Source organism: Leucopleurus acutus (genome assembly GCF_964270905.1).
Source record: "Leucopleurus acutus genome assembly, chromosome: 3".
In the NCBI taxonomy this organism is placed as follows: domain Eukaryota; kingdom Metazoa; phylum Chordata; class Mammalia; order Artiodactyla; family Delphinidae; genus Leucopleurus; species Leucopleurus acutus.
In genome coordinates, this window is record NC_139145.1 from 164576868 (window position 1) to 164602892 (window position 26025).

The 26025-nt window shown below is 38.5% G+C and overlaps 1 protein-coding gene across 1 annotated transcript in view; it reads left to right on the top strand.

Annotated features, from left to right (window-relative positions):
* Window positions 1-26025, top strand: part of DNAH5 (dynein axonemal heavy chain 5) — a gene marked incomplete at both ends in the record, with an annotated part of 214130 nt that overhangs the window by 52729 nt on the left and 135376 nt on the right. Inside the window, 11 exons of the mRNA XM_082837242.1 lie at window positions 3707-3840; window positions 8141-8342; window positions 8912-9147; window positions 11289-11507; window positions 13837-13899; window positions 14203-14441; window positions 15178-15418; window positions 17528-17727; window positions 20163-20316; window positions 22136-22299; window positions 23420-23576. Coding sequence (XP_082693368.1) covers window positions 3707-3840; window positions 8141-8342; window positions 8912-9147; window positions 11289-11507; window positions 13837-13899; window positions 14203-14441; window positions 15178-15418; window positions 17528-17727; window positions 20163-20316; window positions 22136-22299; window positions 23420-23576 — 2009 coding nt within the window. The remainder of the gene's footprint in view (window positions 1-3706; window positions 3841-8140; window positions 8343-8911; window positions 9148-11288; window positions 11508-13836; window positions 13900-14202; window positions 14442-15177; window positions 15419-17527; window positions 17728-20162; window positions 20317-22135; window positions 22300-23419; window positions 23577-26025) is intronic.

Below are 26025 nucleotides of genomic sequence, written 5' to 3' on the forward strand. Positions count from 1 at the left end.
ATTTCTACAAAAAAGATTTGTGATTTTTGGGATGTGCTGAATCTGTAAGTCAATCTGGAGACTATTGAAATGAAATTTAAAAAAACTGAAATAGGGCTTCCCTGGTGGCGCAGTGGTTGAGGGTCCGCCTGCCGGTGCAGGGGACGCAGGTTCGTGCCCCGGTCCGGGAGGATTCCACATGCCACGGAGCGGCTGGGCCCGTAAGCCATGGCCGCTGAGCCTGCACGTCCGGTGCCTGTGCTCCGCAACGGGAGAGGCCACAGCAGAGAGAAGCCCGCGTACTGCAAAAACAAAAACAAAAACAAAACAAAACAAAACAAAAAAACTGAAATAATACAAAGTATCTCCTCCAACCACAGTGAAATGAAATTAAAAATCAGTGATAGGAGATTTGGGAAATTCACTAATACATGAAAATTAAACAATATACTCCTAAATAACCAATGAGTCAAAGAAGAAATCACAAAGGGAATTAGGAAATAGTTTTGGATAAATGCAAAGGAAAACACAAAATGCCAAAACTTATGAAATGCAGTTAAAACAGTGCTTAGAGGGAAATTTATAGTCTTAAACACTGGTACTAAAAAGAAGAAATATCTCAAATCAATAACCTAGCTTTCTAGGTTTTAAGAAACTTAACTTCAAGGTCACTGATTCTTTCTCCTACAAGCTAAAATCTGTTGAGCCTTGCAAGTGAATATTCATTTCATTTATTGTTTTTTTCAACTTTAGAACTTGTATTTGATTCTCTTCTACATTTCTATATCATTATTGATATTCTCTATTTTTTGAGACATACTTCTCGTACTTTAATTCTTCAGATAGGGTTTTCTATAGTTCCTTGAACATATTTTAATAGCTGATTTTAAATTTTTCTCTAAGTTTAATTAGGTCCCATTTGTTTATTTTTGCTTTTGTTTCCTTTGCATTAGGAGACAAATAAAAAAATATTGCTATGATTTATGTTAGAGTGTTCAGCTTATGTTTTCTTCTAGTTTTATGGTTTCCAGTCTTACGTGTAGGTCTTTAATCCATTTTGAGTTTATTTTTGTACATGGTGTGAGAAAGCTTTTGCACAGCAAAGGAAACCATCAACAAAATGAAAAGATAATCTACTGAATGGGAGGAAATATTTGCAAATGATATGACCAATAAGGGGTTAATATCAAAACTATATAAACAGCTCATACAACTCAATATCAAAAAACAAACAACCTGTTTGAAAAATGGACAGAAGACCTGAATAGACATTTTCCCAAAGAAGACATACAGATGGCCAGCAGGCACATGAAAAGATGCTCAACATCACTACTCATCAGAGAAATGCAAATTAAAACCACAATGAGATATCACCTCACACCCATCAAAATGACCATCATTAAAAAGAACATAAATAACAAATGTTGGCACAGATGTGGAGAAAAGGGAACCCACTTGCACTGTTGGTGGGAATGTAAATTGGTACAGCCACTGTGGAGAACAGTATGGAGGTTCCTCAGAAAAACTAAAAATAGAACTACCATATGATTCAGCATTTCCACTCCTGAGTATATATCTGGAAAAATGAAAACAGTAATTCGAAAAATATACACACCCCAGCGTTTATAGCAGCGTGATTTACAGTAGCTAGGAAGCAATCCAAGTGCCCATCAACAGACAATTGGATTAAAAAGCTGTGATACATATATACAATGAGCTATTACTCAGCCATAAAAAAGAATGAAATTTTGCCATTTGCAACAAGATGGATGGACCTGGAGGGTATTATGTTAGTGAATTAAGTCAGACAGAGAAAGACAAATGCTCTGTGTTATCACTTATATGTGGAATCTAAAAAATAAAACAGAGGAAAGAATATAGCAAAACAGAAACAGATTTACAGATATAGAGAACAAACTTTGAGGTGACCAGTGGGGAGAGGGAAGGGGGGAAGGGAAAAGATAGGGGTATGGGATTAAGAGATACAAACTACTATGTATAAAATAAGTAAATAAATAAGCTACAAGGAAATATACAGCACAGGGAGTATAGCCAGTATTTTATAATAACTTTAAATGGAGTACAATCTATAAAATATTTGAGTCACTATGTTGTACACCTGAATCTAACAGAACCTTGTCAATCAACTGTATGTCAATAAAAATTTCTTTTTGTCTAGTAATTCCAATAGTGGGCTTTCTCATGTATATTTCTATTGGCTGTTTTTGTTCCTGTGGGTGGGCATGACTTTCCTGTATCTTTGCATGTCTCACAATTTTAATTTTTGTTTAAAACTTGATATGTTAAAGAGTATAATGTAGCAAATCTGATTCTTTCTCCCAGGGTCTGTTGTTATTGTTGTTATTACTGTTTTATATTGACTTTCCTGGACCAATTCTGTAAAACTTGTCTTCCCTGTGGACTGCACCACTATAGTCTGTGCTTGGTTAGTTTAGCAGTTAACTATGATTGCACAGAGATTTCCTTAAATGCTTTGAACAAGTAAGACTTCCATGCTTTGCCTAGGGAGTTTGTGTGTGCACTGGAGCACGCTGAAAGCTCAGAAAGTTTTCAACACTGCTCTAGCCTTTATTTACTATTTGTGCAAGACCTCAATTCATGAGCCAGCATGAAAGATTGGGACATTTTTAGATCTTTCCTGGGCATGTGCACAGCTCTGTACATACACATGACCTTCTAGAACCCCAGGAATATGTCAGGGCCCTGTAAGGCCTTCTGTGGACATCTCATTCCCCAGATCTTTAACTTTTTTGGCCACCCTTTCCATTGCCCTAACAGATATCATTGCCTCAGACAGCTGTGAAGTTAAATGTCACTGATGTTTTTTTTTTTAATTGAAGTATAGTTGACTTACTTCATAAGTAAGTGACTTATGTACTTCAGCATAGTGACTTGGTATTTTTAGACATTATGAAATGATCACCACTATGAATCTAGTTACCATCTCTCACCATATAAAGTTATTACGGTATTATTGACTATATCCCCTGTATTGTACAGTACATCCTGTGACTTATTTATTTTGTAACTGGACTTCTTAATCCCCTTTATTGATTTTGCCCATCCTCCTTTCCCCTCCCTCTGGCAAGGACTAGTTTGTTCTCTGTATCTATGAGTCTCCTTCTGTTTTGTTCTCATTGTTTTTTGACAAACACCTTGGGGATAGGGATTTTCTCAGTCAGTGGGTTCTGAGTCAGGTCAAATAAAGATAACCTCTTTGAATGGGGCTTGCCCAGGGAGCTTCCAGACTAGTCAAGTAGGGACAATTCTGTGGGGCTTCTTGAGGAGCCTTAAGCCCAGGCTGGTCCCTCTGGTGAATGTGGCCTGCTGCTGGCTGTGGTTTTCACAGCCACGGTCATTGCAAAGCTCCTGTTTCTCGAGGCTGCCGCATAGCCAGCAAGGGGCAGTGTATGTAGAACCGATTAACAAAACAGTGACAAAACTCACTGTTGTTACTCAAATTTCAAAATATTTCTCTAGTAAACAATTCCTTGAATTGTTGCAAGCTTTGGTTAATGTCCAGAGTCCTGAAAAAATTATTATTGACAAATTTGCCCAGTGTTTTCAATTGCTTTTATAAAGAAGATTTTTTCAGAGGTCCTTACTTTACCATTACAGAAATTCACTCATCTTTTTAAAGCATGTTCTATATACTGTTGATATAAATGTTTCTCTCTCTCTCTCTCTTTTTTTTTTTTGCTTTTAGATACCTTTGAGATAGCATCTGTGAACTTACCCATTCCTGTGCAGAACAGGAATTATTATAAGAATGTTTCTGACAACAAAGAGATTCTAAAATTAGTCTCTGTGCTTAGCACAATCATCAACTCCACCAAAAAGGTATGCCAAGAGGATCTGCAGCCAGGGTCTTTTGCTTTACAGCAAGATTGAAGTTGAACATTTAAGCTTGTCCTTCATGTAGCCTGGGTCTCACACACTGTACCTTCAGTGAACAGCTTATGGAATCTCGTACGTGCCCAGCAAATGTTTGTTTAACTCAAGATTTTTCATTCTAGGTTGCAAGGTGAAAGACAATTATTATTTCTGTGTTTTATATTGTCTTCTGTTTAATGCCGTTAAACTTTTTATGTATTTATGTAGTACAGATAAGTCTGTTAAAAAATTCAAGATGTCTCAAACCCCAGGTCAGACTGTTGCTGCAGTTCACCTTCAAAGAGTCAGTGATGCTGGAACTGACTTGAATCATTTGAAATAGAATAAGTTTACATTCAGTTCTTGTGTTTCTGTAGTTGGGCAAATCTTATAAAATAGATGAAAATTTATATATATTGTATATACATGTATGTATATCATGGAAATAAGATAATACTGGGAATTTCGAAAATATTTTCAGCACGTACTTGTACTGGACGTGGATGTAAATTCAGGTTAATTTTTTCTTCCAAACTGCTCTTCTCTCACCTTTCCCTTTTCTGTTCAGGCAAATCTGTCTTTGTGGTTAAAAAGACTCAAAATCCTGATGTCAATTTCTACTTAAAAGAAAATATTCACATTGGCACTAAGACCTGCTGACTCTTTAAAAATGTTTCTCATTGTTGAGGGAACAGTTGTCACTCAGTAAATATATCTTTTCTATTACTCAGTTTTGATAGAATGAGTTTCACTTGTTTGAAAGTGTTTTGAAAAGCTGCCTTTGCTGTAACCATGTGAGGAAATATTAAGTTTAATTTTAATGTATTCCTGAGGGAACTGGAAGCTTTTGCATTTATGCATTTTCAATTTTCCTTCTTAATATCTTGAAGGTCTTGTACTTAATTTTGCCCTAGGGACTGCGTTCACATAATTCAATTTAACAAATATTTGTCTGGTGCTTAGTTTATCAAGCTCTGTACTAAACGATAAAGGTAAGTAGAGTATTCTGTGATGATAATAAACATTCAAGTATGCTTTCAAATGTCTCAGTAATCATGGAAAATACAATAAAATAGATCAATAATAAAGTCCATTACTTTCTTTCAGTATAAGCAGCCACTGTTATGAAAATCTAAGGGTAAGACAGAGTAGTTGAAATTAATGTACTGCAGGCAACAAGGTGCTTATGTCTGTGTCATTGTTGTTGCATTTGCCTTTATACTATGTGAAGGAAATGTACAGATCTTAGTACAGTCTTCCTTAAGATAATAGAAAGGGTTGGCACTTAGAATAACTTGAAGGACTTTATCCAGATGGATAGGATGGCCAGATTGTTTCTGGAAGACTATATGCACACTTGGTCATAGTGCTAGACGTGGCTCTCCACAGCCATAGACCCTTCTGAATTTTCTGTGGCTGACCCTTCCTCGACCACAGAAAATCCTCTGACCCCAGCCCCTTTCCTCTTACAATAACTGGTTGGATCAGAATACAAACCTGACCTACATTCAGCACATCCATAGTTTGGCCATCGACTTATAACACTGCCTGGCTTGAAAAGATGAGCTGGACCAAACAATCAAAATAACCATGGCAATTAAAATAACTTAAGTAGATCAGCCCTACATATGTAGTTCAAGTAATTTTTCCTTTAGGCTTTAGGTTACCTCTGCTTTCAAAAGTTCCAGTTTAATAAAGATTGACTCAGATAAAATAAATGAGAGTCTAAAACTTATTTAGTTAGGGTATGTTCTTTTAGTTTTTTTAATAAATCTATCTACCTACTTATTTATTTATTTATTCAGGCTGCCTTGTGTCTTTGTTGCTGTGCATGGACTTTCTCTATAGTTGTGGTGAGCGGGGGCTACTCTTCGTTGTGGTGCACGGGCTTCTCATTGCCGTGGCTTCTCTTGTTGCGGAGCATGGGCTCTAGGCTTGTGGGCTTCAGTAGCTGTGGCACACAGGCTCAGTACTTGTGGCTCGTGGACTCTAGAGCACAGGCTCAGTAGTTGTGGCACCCAGGCTCAGTAGTTGTGGCTTGCAGGCTTCAGTAGTTGTGGCTCGCGGGCTCTAGAGCTCAGGCTCAGTAGTTGTGGCACAAGGGCCTAGTTGATCATGGAATGTGGGTCTTCCCAGACCAGGGCTCAAACCCATGTCCCCTGCATTGGCAGACGGATTCTTAACCACTGTGCCACCAGGGAAGTCCCAGGTACGTTCTTAATGTTATAAACTCTTGGGTGTCGGAAGAGCTCAGGATTCTGGAATTTTACCCATATTCAGGGATCTTTGATAATCTGTAATTCGTTCTCCAAAGCATCATACATTTGTGAATATGTCTAGATGCTGTTGCAGTGCATTCTGGGTGTGCATGTCAACATCTCAGCCCGTGCCAGGGTGTCAGGGGTAGCTGGGACAAGCGGGGGCAGGCTTAGCTTTCTGCATTTTAGTGGGTGTGAAGTGTCAACACTCATTAATCCTGAGGTTTCAAGGGGCATCTTTAGCTGCACGTGGGGAACTAGAGTAAAGCTACTGCTTGGCTTCGTTCGGGTTGGTGAAATTTACTTAAACTAGTCAGACCATTTAGAATGCTGTTGGTAATGCTCTATTCTTTCAAATAATGGCACTTTTCTCTCTGTCTCAGTTGAAATTTTTTTTTTCTCATGCAGATGTAACTCTGAAATTATAATGTAAGCCAATAGAAAAAGTTGACTACCAAGAGGTATAAACATTAGAAATGAGGAGACAAATTTTAATTATTTGGAGATGATATGATTATCTATCAAGTAAATCCAAAAGCGCTAATCTAAAAAATACATATGGCCCAAGAAGAGTTAAATTAGTAGTCAGTTGAAAGGTAACTATAGGCATTTCTGCTGTAATGCAATAAACATGTTCCTGAAAAGCCGGTTTTGCAAAGTTGCACATCTAATAGGGCTTATGAGAAAAAAGAGGTTGAGATAGACACACACAACCTAGGAACTTCTGTAACCAGAGTAATACCCAAAACAATAACAATCATAGTAAAATATTAACCTGTTTAACAACGCTGTAGTCAGTATAGAACTTTACATACTATCAAAAGGTGAAAGAAACTTGGTAGAAGTTGTAACAAGGTGTAAGAAACAGTTGAAAATACTGAGTTATGGAGACAAATATAAAATATACAAAGATCAGGTCTAACTGTGCAAAGAACATTCTCAAAACAAAGTGGAGAACAAATTAACCCAAAAGAAAGAAGAGACAAAAAGCATTGTGCCCCTCTTTGGTTTGCTGCTTTAGTGGGTACAAAATGAAGTGTTAGGAAAAACAGCATTTGATAATGTGACCTTCCTGTTATATTAACATCATTCCTTATTTGCCAGTTGTGAGAGAGCCAATTCATCTTACAGAAGCACACTTTGTAACAAAGCAGACCATTTGTTAAAAAAACAGTTTTTAAAAAAACTTATATGCCATCCATACAGTTATGAGGAAAGTGGAAAAAAGATCCTTTTTACAATAACAACATCATTGAAAAATACCTAGGAGCGTACATAATGAGAAGTTTGTAGGGTCTTTTTGAAGAGTTCTCTAAAACTTAACAAGGAATTAAAGAAAAAGAGGTGAGAAGATTTAGAAACACATGGGAAGATTTAATGTTGTATGGATGTCAGTCCTTATCTAATATATTTATACATTTTGTGTGATTCCATGCAATCTTTCAATGGGGCTTGATGCTGGATATATTCTATTTGTCCCTCTAGATCTAATCTCCACGCTCTGACCTTAGGGAACAAGTCAATGGGTTTCCATTGAGACTTCCAGTAGATTTCACCAATGAGAGTCTTGGAGGAGTTTGTGCAATGGGAAAAAGTGACCTCAGGGTATTTTTTTTCCCCATAGCATCACCCTCTCTGTGGCATGATTTGAGCTGTGTTTTTTGACCTAAGGTCCAGCTTCAATCAATAGGGCCTGGTTCATAAGAGATTTTATGGACTCTCTCTCTCTCTCTCTCTCTCTCTCTCTCTCTCTTTTTTTTTCCTGAGAAATTGTTCCCGTCTCTTTTTGGCTAGGATGGTACCAGTTACATTGTTACTAGTCCCAGGTTACTATTTACACTATTGTATCCAGTTCCAGTCCTGTGGCATTTTCAACTAGTCACACGGTTCACTAATTAAACATTTTAATAAATCCATGGGAACCACCAGCAACTGGTAAATGTTCATTTATATCATGATACCGTTTCTGATTCTTCCTTCTCTACACAAATACGTTATTTGTATTCTAGGAAGTTATTGCATCCACCGACTGCTTCAAACGCTACAATCACATTTGGCAAAAGGAGAAAGAAGAAACCATTGTGACATTTATTATGAAAAACCCCTTGCTTTCTGAATTTGAATCCCAGATTCTCTATTTCCAAAAACTAGAGCAAGAAATTAACACTGAGCCTGAATATATCTGTGCGGGTACCATTGCTCTGTACACAGGTTGGTTCATTTTCTTTCAGACAGTCATAAAAATTCAACGTATTACTCTGTCTCTTTACCTAGATTAGTATTCCAGAGAGTTCTAGCTATCTTAAAGATTGACTTTCCTTTTATTGGCCTCAAGCTTTAAGACCAACTTATAGATTTGTTTTTAATTCCCTTCTGTGTAATTATTTATTCTGGACTATTTTGAACACTCTGCTGCTAAACCTTGAAAATAAATGCTAATTCAGATAAGGGATGAGTCTATCATATTTGGAATTAAAATGTACCCTTTCTTTAATAAATAACAATAACAAAGATTTGAGGCTTATCTCCGACAGTTTCGATAGGTACTGTTTTTTTTTTTTCCCCCCATTTTAGAATGTGTTTTGAATTGTTACAAATAGGCTTTATGACATGAATGGATATATAATGATTGGGAAAAACTAATTTTTTTCCAGTTTGATTTTTCATGTGTTAGAGGGCTATCAGCTGCAAAGTATTTACTGTTGGTAAACCGTTACACTGGGTCTCCTTATACTGGTTCTAGTTTTTCAAACTGAACGGTGGACATGTGGGTTTTACAGCTGACTTGAAGTTCACCTTGACTGCTGAGACGAAGGCCTGGATGGTTGTCACTGGCCGTCACTGTAACAAAAAATACAGAAGTGAGATGGAAAACATTTTTACACTTGTTGAAGAATTCAGTAAGAAACTGAATCGCCCAATTAAAGACCTAGATGATGTTCGAATTGCTATGGTGGCACTGAAGGAAATTAGGGAGCAGCAAATCTCCATTGACTTTCAAGTGGGACCTATTGAGGTAACTGATAATCACTTGTTCTATAGAAATACCTCCATATGTTGGGCTCTATTAGATGAACTATTGACCAGATCTGGACTGGAATTACAAATGGACGCTAAACCCAAGAACAACGATTTCAGTAATGATACCTAACCTATAGGGTGCCTCGTATGGGCAGTTCTAGTACTTTACACAGCATTTAAGGTGTTGAAGAGCAGAGCCTGAGATGAGGATTTCTGTATAAGTGATTTATTGATGAGTGCTCATGGGAGAAGTAGAGTGAACGAAACAGAAAAGGATGAGGTTGGGGGTGGGAGGAAGCTAAGCCAGGGTGTGATCTTAGCTGTAGACTAACTTCGGCCTGATCCCACAGGGAGTGTTCTGGAACATGAATTGTACCACACAGTTGGCCCCATTTTGAGGCAAGGGGGACTGTCTTTATTCCCCCAAATCAGTTGGTCATTGACCATTATTTCCTCATGAGGAGGCTCCTATCAGCTGAGGACCATTTTCAAGGGAAGAAGGCAGCTTGATTCCTATAGTCAACACACCCAACAATCTGGGTTGCAAATACCAGCTGATAAACAGGACCTGGATGGGGCACTGACAGTGTCCATTCATGGGTTTACTCTGTATTAACTCGTTTAATCCTTCCTACAACACTCCACTTACACACAAAGAAACTGAGGGTCAAAGAAATCATGCAGTTTGATTAATGTTGCACATTACTTTTGTTTTTATTATCATACAAATGCTTTAATGCAAACGCTTTATCAGCAATGGGTTACTATATTCTTTTAAACAAGACTAGTATAACTGTAGCATTAGAACAATTCCAGTTATAAAAACATTATCTTTTCATCACACCATAACTTAAGTGTCTGGACTTAAACTCTGATGGTCAGGATCATACTCTTGTCTCATATTTTCTGCACGTCTCTTTGAATTTTGAAAAATTTCAAATTACCATGAAAATGGCAGAGATGACTGAAGGTTTGCACCTCTACTGTGTTGGGTCAGGGAAATCACGTGGTCCATTGTGTTCTTCTTTGGAATTGAAACATCAAGGCAAAGAGCCCCTACTTGGACCAGGGGAGTTTGGAGAAGGGGTTTGAAGAGGAGGTCCAGCAATTGCCAAGCCTTTCCCTCTGATGTGAGAGTTAAGACAAACTGTTGTCAAGTATTCAAGCTCAACATGCAATCTTCAGTACTGATAGAACTTATTTGAAAGACCTGATTTAGTGTTCAGCTCCCATATTCCCATTGTATCTTACTTTCCCTATCTCCCCACCCTATTCACACACACTACGGCCTTGTGAGCACTAAGTTCCAGAATTGTACTTATCCATCAAAGGGAGCATTGGAAAGCTGCAGGTCTCTGTGTTGCTTTGATTGGTACTGGGGTGTAGACTGGAGGCATGCCTTCAAGGAGAAAGAGGGAAGAGGAAGAGAGGCACTGGGCTATGCTTGCCCAAATCAACAATCTTTTCCCCAAATCAACAATCAGGTGTTCATTCTATGTCTTTGGGGAAGAGTAATGGTGGGAGAAGAGGCCAGGGATATTTAGGAAAAATCCTTTCTCATGAAAACCAAACTTTGCCTTATTTTAATCTTCTAGACAAGAGAATAGTCCAGGATTTTGTGTCCTGAGGGCAATAACTTGGCTTAGGCTCTGATTCAAGAATGCCCTCTTATGTCTTACTGTTGGAACCTTTTACCAACAAAGTGAAATAGGATAGAGTTAAAACTCTGATTTATTTTGTTATTCTAAAATTAGCAGTTAAATTGTTTTATGTTTTTCATTTACTTGATTTAATTTTGTAGTCTTCAAATACAATTTAGGGGCCTAAGTAAAAATACCTTTTATTTGTATAATGATTTATAGTTTTCAAAATGCATTTAAATTGATATATTTTTTGATATTCACGAAAATCCTATGAAGCAGCCAGGGAATCTTCCTGTTTTACAGATGAGGAAACTGAAGTTAAGTGGCTCAGTTGCTCACTTAAGCTTTTCCAAGTTTGCAAGTAGAGTAACTAGAACTCTCTGGGCAGTTTCCCTGTCATGTGGATCTTTTCCATTCTAATGCTTTAAAAAATGACTGTGCATACATTTATGCACCTGACTGGCAGAAATTAAATTTTTCTTCTTTTGTGTAGGAATCCTATGCCCTGCTTAACAAATATGGGCTTCTGATAGCAAAGGAAGAGATGGACAAAGTGGATACTCTGCGTTACACTTGGGAGAAGCTTCTGGCATGTGCCAGTGAAGTGCAGAATGAATTAGTCTCACTGCAGCCCAGTTTCAGGAAAGAGCTTATTAGTACCGTGGAGGTCTTCCTCCAAGACTGTCACCAGTTCTACCTGGACTACGATTTGGTACAACTCTAGCTTTCTCTGTGTATTTTGGGAGAAGAATGACTACAGCATGCAAAATGTAGTTGTTTAAAGATAATATTGGGTGGGCCAAAAAGTGCCTTCGGTTTTTTAGGTAAAAATAAAGACACATTTTTCATTTTCACCAAGAACTTTATTGAACAACGTATTCATCCTTTTGTTCCACTACCTTCTGCCATTTTTCAGGCAACTTCATATTTCCATCTTCCCAAAACTTTTTATCTTTTTGAACAAAGAAATGTTCCAGGTGCCTTTTACAGTCTTCCAGGGAATTGAAATTTTTTTCCATTAAGAGAATTTTGTAAAGAGTGAAATAAATGGAAATCCGAAGGTTCAATGTCTGGTGAATAAGGTGGATGAATCAGAACTTCCCAGCCAAGCTGTAACAGGTTTTGCCTGGTCATCAAAAAACATGTGATCTTGATTTATCCTGATGGAAGATTATGCGTTTTCTGTTGACTAATTCTGGACACTTTTCGTTGAGTGCCGCTTTCAGTTGGTCTAATTGGGAGTACTTGTTGGAATTAATCGTTTGGTTTTCTGGAAGGAGCTTATAATAGAGGACTCCCTTCCAATCCCACCATATACACAACATCACCTTCTTTGGATGAAGACTGGCCTTAGGTAGGGTTGGCGATGGTTCATTTTGCTTGTCCCACGATCTCTTCCATTCCGCATTGTTGTACAGTATCCACTTTTCATCGCCTGTCACAATTTGTTTTAAAAACAGAATGTTTTCATTACGTTTCAGTAGAGAATCACACGTGGAAATATGGTCAAGAAGGTTTTTTTCACTTAATTTACGTGGAACCCAAATGTCAAAGCGATGAACATAACCAAGCTGGTGCGAATGATTTTCAGCGCTTGATTTGGATATTTTTAGTGTGTCGGCTATCTCCCGCATGGTATAATGTTGATTTTTCTCAATTATTGTTTTGATTTGATCACTATCAACTTCAACTGGTCTACCAGACCGTGGAGCATCATCCAGGGAGAAATCTCCAGCACGAAACTTCGCAAACCACTTCTGACATGCTTGATCAGTCACAGCACCTTCTCCATATACTGCATAAATCTTTTTGTGCATTTCAGTTGCGTTTTTACCTTTCTTGAAATAATAAAGCATAATATGCTGAAAATGTTACTTTTTCCCCTCCATCTTCAATATTAAAATGGCTACACAAAAATTCACCAATTTTGATGTCTGTTTTTAAATGATATGACAGCTGTCACAATACAATCTAACAAAACTGTTTCGAATGCAGTTAAAGACAACGAGAGCCATCTTACGAAAAACCGAAAGAACCTTTTGGCCCACACAATACGTCAGATTTAATGAAATTCCCTAGGAATGGAAATTTTATTTTCACAAGAGCAAAGATATTTCCCTTTCACAATCCTTTCCCCTTAGAATTCATCCAGAATAATTTCAACAGTAAATGGAAATTTAAAAGTGCTCTTTATATTATACCATTGGTTTCATACTGAAGTTATTTTGGTAGCTTTTCTAGATTTGTGTAGATAAATATTATTCACTTATAGTTGTCATGATCATCCTTCACACAGTATTCATTAGTTCTGCAAATACTGTAGAACTGCCCTTGGTGCTGAAGACGCAAAAGTGGACAAGACAAATTGAGTCCATATTTTAATCATACATACGTAAGTTTTCATGCAAAATCTTCTGCTGGGAATATGTTGCTTAAAGAGACCCATTTCCAGCCAATTACAATGTGCTACAGAAGGGAAATATGTAGAGTATAGGGTAAAACTTGTACTTACTAACTGGTAACATGCCAAACCACAAAGTAAATGAAATTCGGAAATTGGATTCATGAACCAACTTCATGGATGAAGAAGCACAGAAATCCAGTTATTTAAGGTGGTCTAATATAGGAAAACCTGATTGGAATGTTAACATTACAGGTCACTTTACAAATAGATATTAGAGTGGTGAACTCTGTGTGTCATGTGGCATTAGTGTTCTAGTTCAAACCAGACACTGTTTGTGCTTCTTACAGAATAGTTATTTACCCTTCATGTCACCTGATAAATTAATAGCACATAGTTTTAATTTTCAAAATTTCTTGACATATGAAAGCTGTGACCTCAACTTGGCTTTTTTTTGGCCTTGAAAATATTTCCAAATGAGTTACTTTCCTGAGTCCTTTTTTACAAATAAAAAGTAAGTTTCCTATCCTGTATGTGACATGCATGTAAACAAAATTTGATATTCAAATACATAGTGCTCATGAAATTTGTATGCATTTGCTTCATTTTACTTTATGTTTATTTTAACTTTTTGTGTCAGAATGGTCCAATGGCTAGCGGCTTGAAACCCCAGGAAGCCAGTGATAGACTTATCATATTTCAGGTGATCTTTTTAGTTTCTTTGACTTTCTATATAACCAAAACCTCAATGTCTTTTAAACACATACTTTTTTTCTGCTTAATATAGAGAAGCCCATTGTGGAATATAGTATGTACTTACCTTTTAAAAACTGATTTGGTATGGTTAACGTTGGTTTCTATGTAATTAATTGTACTCATTTAGTTCTCATTTACATGTGCTCAGAGATCATACATGTTTGCTTATTGGCCAATCTTTTTTTTTTCATTTGCATGTTTATTCACATGTAAATCATTTTTGATGAGTTTTCACTTGTATTTTTATTAGAATCAATTTGATAATATCTATCGGAAATATATCACCTATACTGGAGGAGAGGAGCTTTTTGGTCTGCCAGTCACACAGTATCCTCAGCTTCTCGAAATCAAGAAGCAACTAAATCTTCTACAGAAAATATATGCTCTGTACAACAGTGTCATAGAAACTGTAAATAGCTATCACGATATTCTGTGGTCAGAAGTAAATATTGAAAAAATCAACAGCGAACTTTCAGAGTTCCAGAACAGGTGAGAAATTAATGTTTATCATGCCCAGAGCTATTGAACCTCAAATACTTTCTTCTTTGATAGGCTGTTAGGGTTCTTTTTTCACCCAGATGTTTCGAAAGCACATCATGCTTCATGGCTGTTGTCCACTGACATCACCCTTGTCAAATGCGATTTATTAATTACCCCTATGTGTGCCTGGTGAGACAAGCACATCCTTTAAACCTGGATGAATCTTGCCAAGGGCTTTCCTGCATCTTAGAGAGAGCTGATCTCTATTTATATTACACTTACCAACATTTGAAGTTTATGTTAGATGATTTATTTGGAATAAAAGCAAGAGCTCTGTGATATTTCTACATCCTTGAAGTGTTGAACCCCCCCAAAAATGGAGGCTCATTTGTTGTACTTTTCAGTTGACAGCCTGAAACACTCTGCTGTGCTTTGTACTTGGTAGGGTCTCAAAACATGTTTGGAGAATTGAATTGAATTGGGAAGCACCTCTATTCTTTAAAATAATGCCTTTTACCTAATTTTTATGAGGAAATTGAAAAAAGTCATTCCTGGTTGGGAGGAGCAAATTTCTGCAATGTAAAAGTGGGTTATATTAACAGCTATCCGCTGAGTCATGAGATTTAACAATGTGATGGGTATTTGAGGTGACTGTTTTTTGATGGAAATGCTAGCAGACAGTCTTGGATTAGAGACATTCCAGGCTTATATTCGAATGAACTTTCACGTTGGCTTTTCTTCGCAGGTGTCGGAAGCTGCCCCGAGCCTTGAAGGACTGGCAGGCTTTTTTGGATCTGAAGAAGACCATTGATGATTTCAGCGAGTGTTGTCCCCTGCTGGAGCGCATGGCCAGTAAGGCCATGATGGAAAGGCACTGGGAAAGGATAACTGCTCTCACTGGGCACAGTCTAGATGTGGGGAATGAAACTTTTAAGTTAAGACATATCATGGAGGCACCTCTTCTGAAATACAAAGAGGAAATAGAGGTACAATGATTGAGTGTATGATGTGGTGGGAGATTGGAAGGTCCCAGGGGATTTGAGGGTCTTCCTACATCATGGTCTGTTGGTGCAGTACATCATGCTAGAACAATCAAAACTCTTTTCCTGGTACTCAGCTATGATTTCTTCAACAAACGTTTATGTAACAGATTCTGTGTTAAGTGCTGGGGACATACGTTCCTGTGTTTACAGATCATTAAATAATTTGTATAATTAAATAATTGTACAAATGAAGGTGTAGTTACAAACTGCAGTAAATACCATTGAAATGGAAGTATGCTGCTCTATGAGGGCCTCTAATAATGGGGTTGACCTCTCTGGGGGTGGGGCGAGGGCAATGAAGGTCAGGAAGACTGGGTGCTGGGTGAACGGGGTGTGCTTGTGTGGTGAGGGGGTAAGGAGCTTGGAAAGTGCAGAGAAGACAGTGTCAGGCAGGTGGAACAGCATATGTGAAGGGTCTGAGGTGTGTTTAGGGGACCAGACGGCCGAGATGTGGAGGTGGGTGAGTGAGGAGACAGCTAAGGTTGGAGAGATGGAGTGGGTCTAGAATGTGTTACCGATTTCAGTCTTTGAAGCAGTCGGTAGCCAACTGGGAGATGTATTTTGATTGGGGGATGACGTGGTTAAATTTGCATTTTGTAAAGATCACTCCGGTAGCTGTGAGGAGAAAGAACTGGAAAACGGAAAGGGGGAATGCTGGGAAACCAATTGGGAGGTTACTTGAATATCCCTGGCAACAGATAATGATGTGTCAGATGAGGAGGCAGGTAGTGAAGCTGAAGAGGGGAGACAAGATTGAAGAGATCGTTAGGAGGATAGAATTTGATGGAGTGAACATGGTAGGGAAATGGGAGGGGCTGAGGATGAACCCTAGAGTTCTTGCTGAGAGATCTAAGTGGATGATGGTGCTTGTGACTGAGATGGGGAATGTTGGAATGTGATCAGGTGGAATGACAAAGTGCAAAGACTATGAGCTTGATTTTGGGCATGAGTTTGATATTTCACAGATTGTGTTTTGGGTTCCCTTGATGTATCCAAACAGAGAAGCCCAGTAAGCAGTGGGTGTGGGTCTTTCCTGGAGATACAAAAGGTTGCTGACTGCACGGGTGTGGATATGCTCATCCAGAGAGGGACAAGAAGAGGGCAAGGACAGGTTTGACCAATGGTCCAGGAGAAGATAAGACTGCAGAGAAGACAGAGAGAGTGATCAGAGAGCTGGGAAGAAGGTTTCTGTTCACTCCCTCCTCTCGTACTGCATTGATTTGAATTTAGAGTTAAATCAGAGACACATTAAAGTTTGAGTCTTTGATAAAAGTGGCAAAATTTAAAAGGTTATTGCATATCTTTTTTATCCTAATTTTTATTGAGATATAATTGACATTTAACATTGTGTAAGTTTAAGGTGTTCAACATAGTGATTTGATACATTTATATTGCAATATAATCTCCATTGTAGTGTTAACTAACACCTCAGTTATCATTTCTTCTAGTGGTGGGAACAATTGAGATCTAGTCTTTTAGAAAATTGAATGTTTAGGATACAGTTTTGTTGTCTATAATCACTGTACTGTGGATTGGATCTCTAGGACTTATTTATCTATTAGCTGTAAATAGATATAACATCTCTCTCATTCCCCCACCCCCAGCCCCTGTTAACTACCATTCCACTTTCTGTTTTTTCAAGTTTTTTTTTTGTTGTTGTTGTTGGTTTTTTTTTAAGATTCCACATATAAGGGCTATCATATAATATTTGTCTTTGTCTGACTTATCTCACTTAACCCAATATCCTCAGGGTCCCTCCATGCTGTCATAAATGGCAGGATTTTCTTTTTTATCGTGGCTGAAAATCTTCCACTGCTGTATATCTTTTCTGTCTTCTTTCTGGAATAGTTTGGTGATAAATTTTACAGATTAGGATAAATCTATATCTACACACACACACCATTTATTATATTGCAGTTTAGATCTGGAAATGTAAGTATTTATAGATACATATAAAGGAAAGGGTATAGACAGGACCTCTGTTGAACCAAGACTATTTGAGAAGGTTGTGTGACTTTCATGTGATAAAATGAGAGCTTGCACTTTTAATAGGACATCTGTATCAGTGCGGTGAAAGAGAGGGACGTTGAACAAAAGCTGAAGCAGGTGATTAATGAATGGGACAACAAAACATTCACATTTGGCAACTTTAAAACCCGTGGAGAGCTCCTCTTGAGAGGAGACAGTACATCGGAAATCATCTCCAACATGGAGGACAGCTTGATGTTACTGGGCTCCCTACTGGGCAACAGGTAGGAAAACCGTCCTTCTTTCCCCTGAGGTTTGAGAACCATAAAAACAAACACTTCAAGGGAAATTAATTAAACAAATGCAACAATACCCCTCGTACAATCTAGTCAACATTAAAAGTACTTGTTTTAATTTTAGCCTTTGGCACGGCATGGATAAAACTGTTTTGATTTCATTATCCTCTATTTGGGGGATGTGTCTGAGACCATCAGTTGGCCAAAATCATGCACCATGTGATTAGCCACTTGGATCTTGCAGAACATTTCAGCGTTGCTGCTGACAACCCTCACTGCACAGCTGACAGCTCGACAGGCTCTAGATTCCAGAAGGAAAATTATTCTGAATTTTAGAATAATTACTTCGGAAACCTTTTTGTCAACACCTATGGACTAGAAATTCTTAGTTGTGTACACACTTTAATGAGATGACAGATTAAGATAGAGAATGAAGTTAATTCATAAAGAGAGGTAAAGCAGCACAGACCGATACCATCCTAACATTTCTGTTTGATGGTAGCAGCAGAGCTGTCATGCTTTGGACGTGCGAGCCAGAGATGCATAAACTTAGATTTCTTTGGTTCAATGCTTCCTCTGGTGCCTTTTGAAATAATTTTTTTGTTCACCAAGATTTTCTCAAATATATGGTAATTGTGTAAGTGTTTGAAATGAGTAATATAGAATATAAAATTAGGTCTTAGAGATTCAGACTATTGGTAATATTGAATCTGAACTACTTAGAATTTGGTGAGTTTTAATGAATTTGGTTACTGGTCACACCCAACCAGAATTAAGGACAGATGGAAGATAACATACCCTATGGAGGTAGAAGAAGTACACATCTACATTAACTAAACATCATCTGTGTTAGGAATGGGTAAACTTTTCTTACAAATGGCATTGAACCCACAGACAGAGTTGTATGAGGAATGCATATTCAACAGAAATTTACAGAATACCTACCATGTGCCATGTGGTCTTCTAGGTGCTGTGGTTAGAAGGGTGAATAAAACAAAGATTTCTGTTGCTATGGACCTATATTCTTGTGAAAAGCATAAACAAGCAAAAAACCCCAGAAAGATGTGTAGAATATTAAAGCAATCTGCTTAACACTTAAGACTATGGAAATTAAAATTTTATTCACTAATATGACTAATATTTGAGATGACTTCAAGCCCGTATTATATTGGACTGGAGAGATCAAGAAAGGGTGAAGAAGGAGAAGAAGAAAAACAACGAAAGGCAGGACAATTGTTTAGGAGTAGGGTTGTCTACAAATAACAGAAGCACCAGATACAACATTGCTTGAACAAGGCTGAAGTGTATGTCTTTCTCAAGTAAAAAAAGTCCCAAGGTTGATGGCTCTTGGGAGCCCTTATCCTCCTTCTACCCGTTACATCCAATGCTGCGGCTCTCTTCCCATCCGGAAGAGTGTTTTTCAGACTTGGCTACACACTAGACACACCTAAGGAACTTTAAAAAATCCCAAAGCCTGGGCCACATCCCAGACTGATCGAATCAAAGTTCCTAGGGGTGGGATCCAGGCAGGTATTGGTAGGGTTTTTTGTTGTTGTTGTTTGTTTTAAGGTATTGGTAGTTTTTAATATTTATCGGATGATTAGAATGTGCAGCTAGGGTTGAGAAATATTGATGTGGAGCTTAATCCCGGGACTGCACATTGCTGCAAAGGAGGCTGCGAGATTCAGTATTTTAACTGGGCAGCTGTGAGTCTAGGTAGAAATGGGGTTCTGTATCTAAAGAAGAAGGAGAAAAAGATATTGGGGGACCACTGTCTGTTTCTGTCTCACGAGGAAAAAGGGAAGATAGATTAACTATGAGAGAGGAAGAAAAGTGGCTCTCAGGCTTTACGTGTGTACACGCAGAAAGCCTCATGCATACATGTACACACAGACATGAGTGGGGTGGACAGGAGTGGATGGGAAGTTGGAAGGAGGCTCAGAAGAGGGCAGGCTAAAGAGAGCGTCCAGATAGTATCATATTTGAAAATGGAATTTGTTGTTCTGTCCCTGCCAACGGCTCTGTAATGGCTCCACATTACATGAAAAACAAGAGACTCCACGGAATAGGCACAGAAGCTCAGTGGAGAGAATGTTATTCCCTTGGCGACAGCAACAATGACCAGAATGATACTGTTCCAGCAGCTGGGCGGAGTCAAGTCTAATGCTTGATCTGCTTCTTAGATGATACATCTCCCACTTCTCTATGCCCTGGGTCAAAAGGGAAAAAGTCAGTTTAACAATGCCCAGTATATGGTGATGAATGAATCACTTGGTAGCGTCATTTTAAAGGCCAGCAACGTAATCAAAGTTGTAAAGAAACAGGTGAAAATCAGGATTTTTAAAAAACCTCTTTAGTTTGAAAACACAACAATAAAAACAAAACACTAAAAAAACAAATTCTGAATGTATTTCTCATTTTAGGTACAATATGCCATTCAAAGGCCAGATTCAAAAGTGGGTGCAATACCTTTCCAACTCAGCAGACATCATTGAGAATTGGATGATGGTGCAAAACTTGTGGATTTACTTAGAAGCCATCTTTGTAGGAGGAGACATTGCCAAGCAGCTTCCCAAGGTCTTAGAAATTTCTTTATGATTTCATTCGGCTTTTAAACTTAGAGAACTATCTAATAACTCAGAATGCCCTTAAAAATGCAATAAATTTCAACCTCTATTGAGCCACCCCTTCTCCAATCTTTTGGTTGTTGCTGTCAAGCTGTTCTTCAAAGAGAGAGAGGGTAATTGTGGAAAAGAGGGGTGTGAAAATGAGAGGAAGAATGCTTCAAAATGGTGAGGTTTTATAGGAAATGGAGGGTTAAAAAACAAAGAATGAATGCCTGCATAATTGATATACTTCTTCAGATAATTTGAAGGTGGAACTTGGAACAGTGTAGAATTACAGAGTGGTTATCTTGACAGTGGTAGGATAATTTGTTCTCTACTACTGACAGTTTAAAATAACCCACACTCTACAATATACCCAATTATATCAGTACTGTAAAATGGGGTGGAAATCTGCAAGGAAAAACTCAAGGATTCTTACCCAACTACGTTAAATTGTTTGCTAAATTATAACGTGTTAACAATACATTTGAGTTTTAGAAGCATGATTATGTTGAATGTTCTTTTCACTTAGGTTTCCTTAGCTTTCTCTTTGGTTAGTTTTCAGTTTAATTATAGAGGGCAGACCCATTGGCTGATTTATTTTTTGGCTACCAGTGAAATGTATCCATACATTATAATTTTAGGTATTTATTTTTCTTTTATATTTGGGCGTGTTTTTCCTCTTGATGGGTGAAGAGTCTCAAATTGGACTTAATGAAAACTTTCACATACAATATTGAAGGAGTTAGGTGGAGTTTCTTGCTCTCATAGTTGATAGTATGTGCTCATTGGTAAAATATAGAAAGTTTTAAGGAAGAAAATCACAATTATTCCTACTCTCTCAAATTAATCTGCGCATTTTCCATTTTTCCTAAAAAATCTATTTAAAAAATTTCAGAATATTAGGGTCACACTATTATTAATTTTGTATCTTATTTTCATTTTTTTTGGCGGTATGCGGGCCTCTCACTGTTGTGGCCTCTCCTGTTGCGGAGCACAGGCTCCGGATGCGCAGGCTCAGCGGCCATGGCCCACGGGCCCAGCCGCTCCGCGGCATGTGGGATCTTCCCAGACCGGGGCATGAGCCCGTGTCCCCTGCATCGGCAGGCAGACTCTCAACCACTGCACCACCAGGGAAGCCCTCTATCTTATTTTTAAATGTTTGTTTTCTAAATACACAAATAATGCTCAGTGTAGAAAACTTGAAAAACATAAGATTCACTTAATTTGGAGATAATTGAAAACAGTTGGGAGGGTGCTTTTCTCCCAAATTATCTTGTGTTGTATTTTTATTATTATTTTTAATATTTATTGGACAGTAGTTGATTTACAATGTTATGTTAGTTTCAGGTGTACAGCAAAGTCAATCAATTATACATATACATATATCCACTCTGTTTTTAGATTCTTTTCCCATATAGGCCATTACAGGGTACTGAGTAGAATTCCCTGTGCTATACAGTAGGTTCTTATTAGTTATGTATTATATATAGTAGGGTGTATATGTCAATCCCAATCTCCCAATTTGTATTATTATTTTTATACCTGCTTCCTGCTTTTAGTTAACATAATGTAGGTCCCAGGGTTGAGCTAAAGATTCTTATTTAAGAAAGGGGGTGCTCTGGTGCAAAAGGCCCAAGGAAAATTGAAATAGAACATGTGTGATATTTCATGTATGCACAGGGTATCCAGAACGATTACAAGTCTGACCTCAGCGGGAGGTATGTGAGACACTCTGTCCTTGGGATCACAGACGTGTCCAAGTGTGCTTTGTTACCTTGTGCTCATAGGAGGCCAAGCGCTTTTCCAACATAGATAAATCCTGGGTGAAGATCATGACTCGGGCACATGAGATGCCCAGTGTGGTTCAGTGTTGTGTTGGAGATGAGACCATGGGGCAGCTGTTACCACACTTGCTGGACCAGTTGGAAATCTGCCAGAAATCCCTTACTGGGTAAGTTCGCTCTAAGCATCCTGGAGATGAAAGGGACCAGAGACACGAGACAGGATTAGCCAAATGGGTGTTCTTTTGCTTAGACTCAATTCATGTCTAACGTTGTGGCTTAGATAAAACTGATAGTTTGGAGGCTTATCGTCTCTCCAAGCAGTTACTAGATTTTCTCTGATGTTTAAATTATAGGCTTTATGGCTTCTTCTGCCATTGGGACAAGAGCTTGTAAATATTCTCATACAGTCCTTGTTTTTAAAGTTAATATACCTGTTTTTCTGATCTCCTTCTTAGATAAACATCTGAAGAAGCAAAATATTTCATTATACTCAACCAAGAACAATATGAACAGTGTGTAGTATACACAAGCAGCCAAGATTATACAAAAATGAGAGCCTAATCTAATACCTAGCAATATATACTGACACACCCACACCCACACCCACACTTACATAGATGGAGGCTGGAGGAACTCCAAGAGTAATAAATAATTTTCTTGCCCTTTGGCTAATCACGATAAAATCACTAAGTAGAAATATGTTAAATAGGGAAACAAAAGTGCAGCAAAAGTAGGGTGATGACAGGTAGAACAAACATTCACTGGGTTTTTGTAACTCCTCGAGGCAGAGAACAGTGTCAAGACCCTTCCATGCAGCTGGATTTTGTTTCTGCTTCAGTGATAGATTCATTGGATTCTTTTAAGATACAATCCTAAGAATTGGAATTGTCAGCCTTTAGCTGACATAGCACTGTGCTTGCAAATAAAATAAAACAAACACAAAACCGAAGGACTCCCTGTGTGTAAATCTTCCTGTCTTCTACAAAGAAAGTACAAATATTTCCAGGTTAAGTCAGATGTATACATTATACTTGTGAAAAATGAGGAAATTCTATTAATTCTGGAAAAAAATAGTCTCCCAATCAGAATATGGACTCCCACTTGGCAAAATTAGTAATGGAAAAAAAAAAAAAACAACAAAAACACAGAACAAAACAGAAACATTGAACAGTGTGGGGAAAACTAGATTCTCTCAAAGTCTTTTCCCTTTTTCCCATCCAGATTAATTTATTCCTAGAAAGACCTGTTTTGTGTGCTTATGAAGTTTATCTTTTCCTCCCCACTTAGGTACTTGGAGAAAAAACGGCTTTGCTTTCCTCGGTTCTTCTTCATCTCAGATCCCGCTCTTCTGGAGATTCTGGGGCAGGCATCAGACACACACGCTATACAAGCCCATTTGCTGAGTGTGTTTGACAACATCAAAACGGTCAAGTTCCACGAAAAGGTTTGCCTAATTCTAATTGCTGGCCAGCAATTTACGTATCTTAGAATCTCAACTGTCTTTATTGAATTGCTCTCCAATAGTGTTCACAAAGATTTACTTCCCTGTCCATTAAATATCACCCGATGACTAAAAAGATACTTTTGGGCCCAATTTGCCTTCAGAACTATGTGACTTCTTAATATCCAAAGTGTAGATTTGAATAACAGATAGTTTAAATGTGATTAGGAATGCTTCGTATGTAGCATTCATAGCTTCACATGCCAAGTTAACTGTTTAGAAATTCAACAAAACAAAGGAACAAATTGCTCATCAAATAGTGCCTTGACTGAACAGAATTCCACAGTGACTTGTTTTAATCAGGCTTCAGATGTTTTTGGCATGATGGTCCTCCATGTTTTTCATCATACTCCATTGAAAACCTTTTCTTTCCTTTTTTTTTTTAAACACGCCCACCAATTTCTAGAATCATGGAGTTGTATGGGACCCAAAAGAAGTTATCCAGCATGAGGAAGACTGTACATTTGCCTAGCTGCCAGAAGATATTGTCTAATCTACCCCTTTACCCCAAATTCCCTAAAAAAGTGACCCTTCCAGTTGGATAACATATTCAGCTCCCTTATGGTGTTTCATACAAACCTTAGTATCATTTATTTATTCATCCCAGAATGCAACTTGCATCTGTTGAGCAAATACCACGCACTAGATGTTGTGCTTAACAATGGGAATATACCATCCTCAGGGTTCTCGTGCTCTGGTGGGGTCTACAGAGTGCAGCTCGTGCAGTGGTAGAGCTAGTCCATTGGAGGTCATTAAAAGCAGTTCAAGCCCCTCGCTGTGTGCCAGGCATGATGCCAGTCCTGGGGTTCCAAGGAAGAATATATCGCAATCCATACTGCAGTTGTTTTTATGCAGTACAACATTCAAGAGAAATTTGGCAATTAAACCATCGATATTTTTGACTTGCTGTGTTTGTGTGATGCACAAGGAGCATGGAAATGCCCACCAGGGAGCCCTAACCTGGGTGTAAGGGGTGTAAGGGGTGTAAGAGAAAGCTTCCTGCAGGACAATGTGGTGTTTGAACTGATTTTTTGAAGGTGAGTGGAACATAACCAGGCAAGTGGGGAAGGGATGCACAGTCTGGCCAGTGGAAGGGCAAGTGCAATGGCCCGGAGGTGTGGGCAGTCTAGGATGTCAGAAGTGTGGGTATGTGAGGGAGTGTATTACTTTCCTAGGGCTTCCATGGATTAAAACAACAGAAAATTATTCTCTCACAGTTCCGGAGGCTAGACATCCTGACTAAGGTGTTGGCAGGGTTGGTTCCGACCGGAGGCTCTGCAGGAGAGTCTGTTTAGTGCCTGCCTCCTAGTTCCCAGTGGTGGTCAGCAATCCCTGGTGTTCCTTGTCTTGCAGACACATCAATTTGACCTCCACCTTTGTCTTCACTTGACATTCTCCTTGTGTGTCTGTGTCTAAATTTCCTTCTTCTTCTAAGTCATTGGATTCGGGTCCACCAGCATCCAAGATGCCCTCATCTTAACTTGATTGTACCTTCAAACACCCCATTTCCAAATCAGGTCCCACTCACAGGTACTAGGGGTTGGGGCTTCAATATGTATTTTTGGAGGAGACAGTTTAACCCACAACATGGGGTGATGAGCAAAGGGAAAAGAGGGAGAAGGAGGCATGGACCATATTCCAGAAGGTCAAGTGCATCACACTATGGAATGTACTTCATCATGAACGTGACAAAAGGTGTGGGAGGTTTTCAGCAGAGCAGTGACCTGTTGTGTGTTTCAGAAAGAGCCTCTGGCTCAGAGTAGGAGGCAGAATGGAAGGGGGCAAGGAAACCAACTTCGAAAGTGATTGCAAAGTCAGGCCGAGTTGCTACAACAAAGCGGGTGGGTGGAGAGAAAGAGGAGACCGTATGGATTGAATGGTTTAAAAATTGATCTTTCTTTTAGATCTACTGGATGCATGGGTTGAAAGAGGGCATTGAATTACCGAGGAAGTTCTTCTTGATGTTTTCCTCAAATCCTTCTGCTTTAGCACCAGGACTTCATGGTCCTAGAGCGAAGCTTCTCATTGTTTGATTGTACATTGAAGATAATTGAAACTTCCTCATTTTCAGCCTCTGTTCCTAGCAGTTACTTCTTAAAAATAAATAGCATTGATTTTTTTTTTTCTTGTTGCTGTTCCTACCATAAGGTTTCTACAGCCAGGGGCAGATCCTGGTTTTGTGGGTCCTAAATCTTATAAAATTATAAATACAAACTTATATTCAGGACCTAGAAGGGTCTGTGCAAGTGAGGGACCCTGAAACTTAAGGCTCATTAGCTTCTTGGTAGATCACTTCTGTGGACAACTAAGGAGGATTTCATTAATACAGACTAAATCTGGGCCCAAGGGAACAATATTCCACTTACTAGAGAACAAAACAACAACAAACATT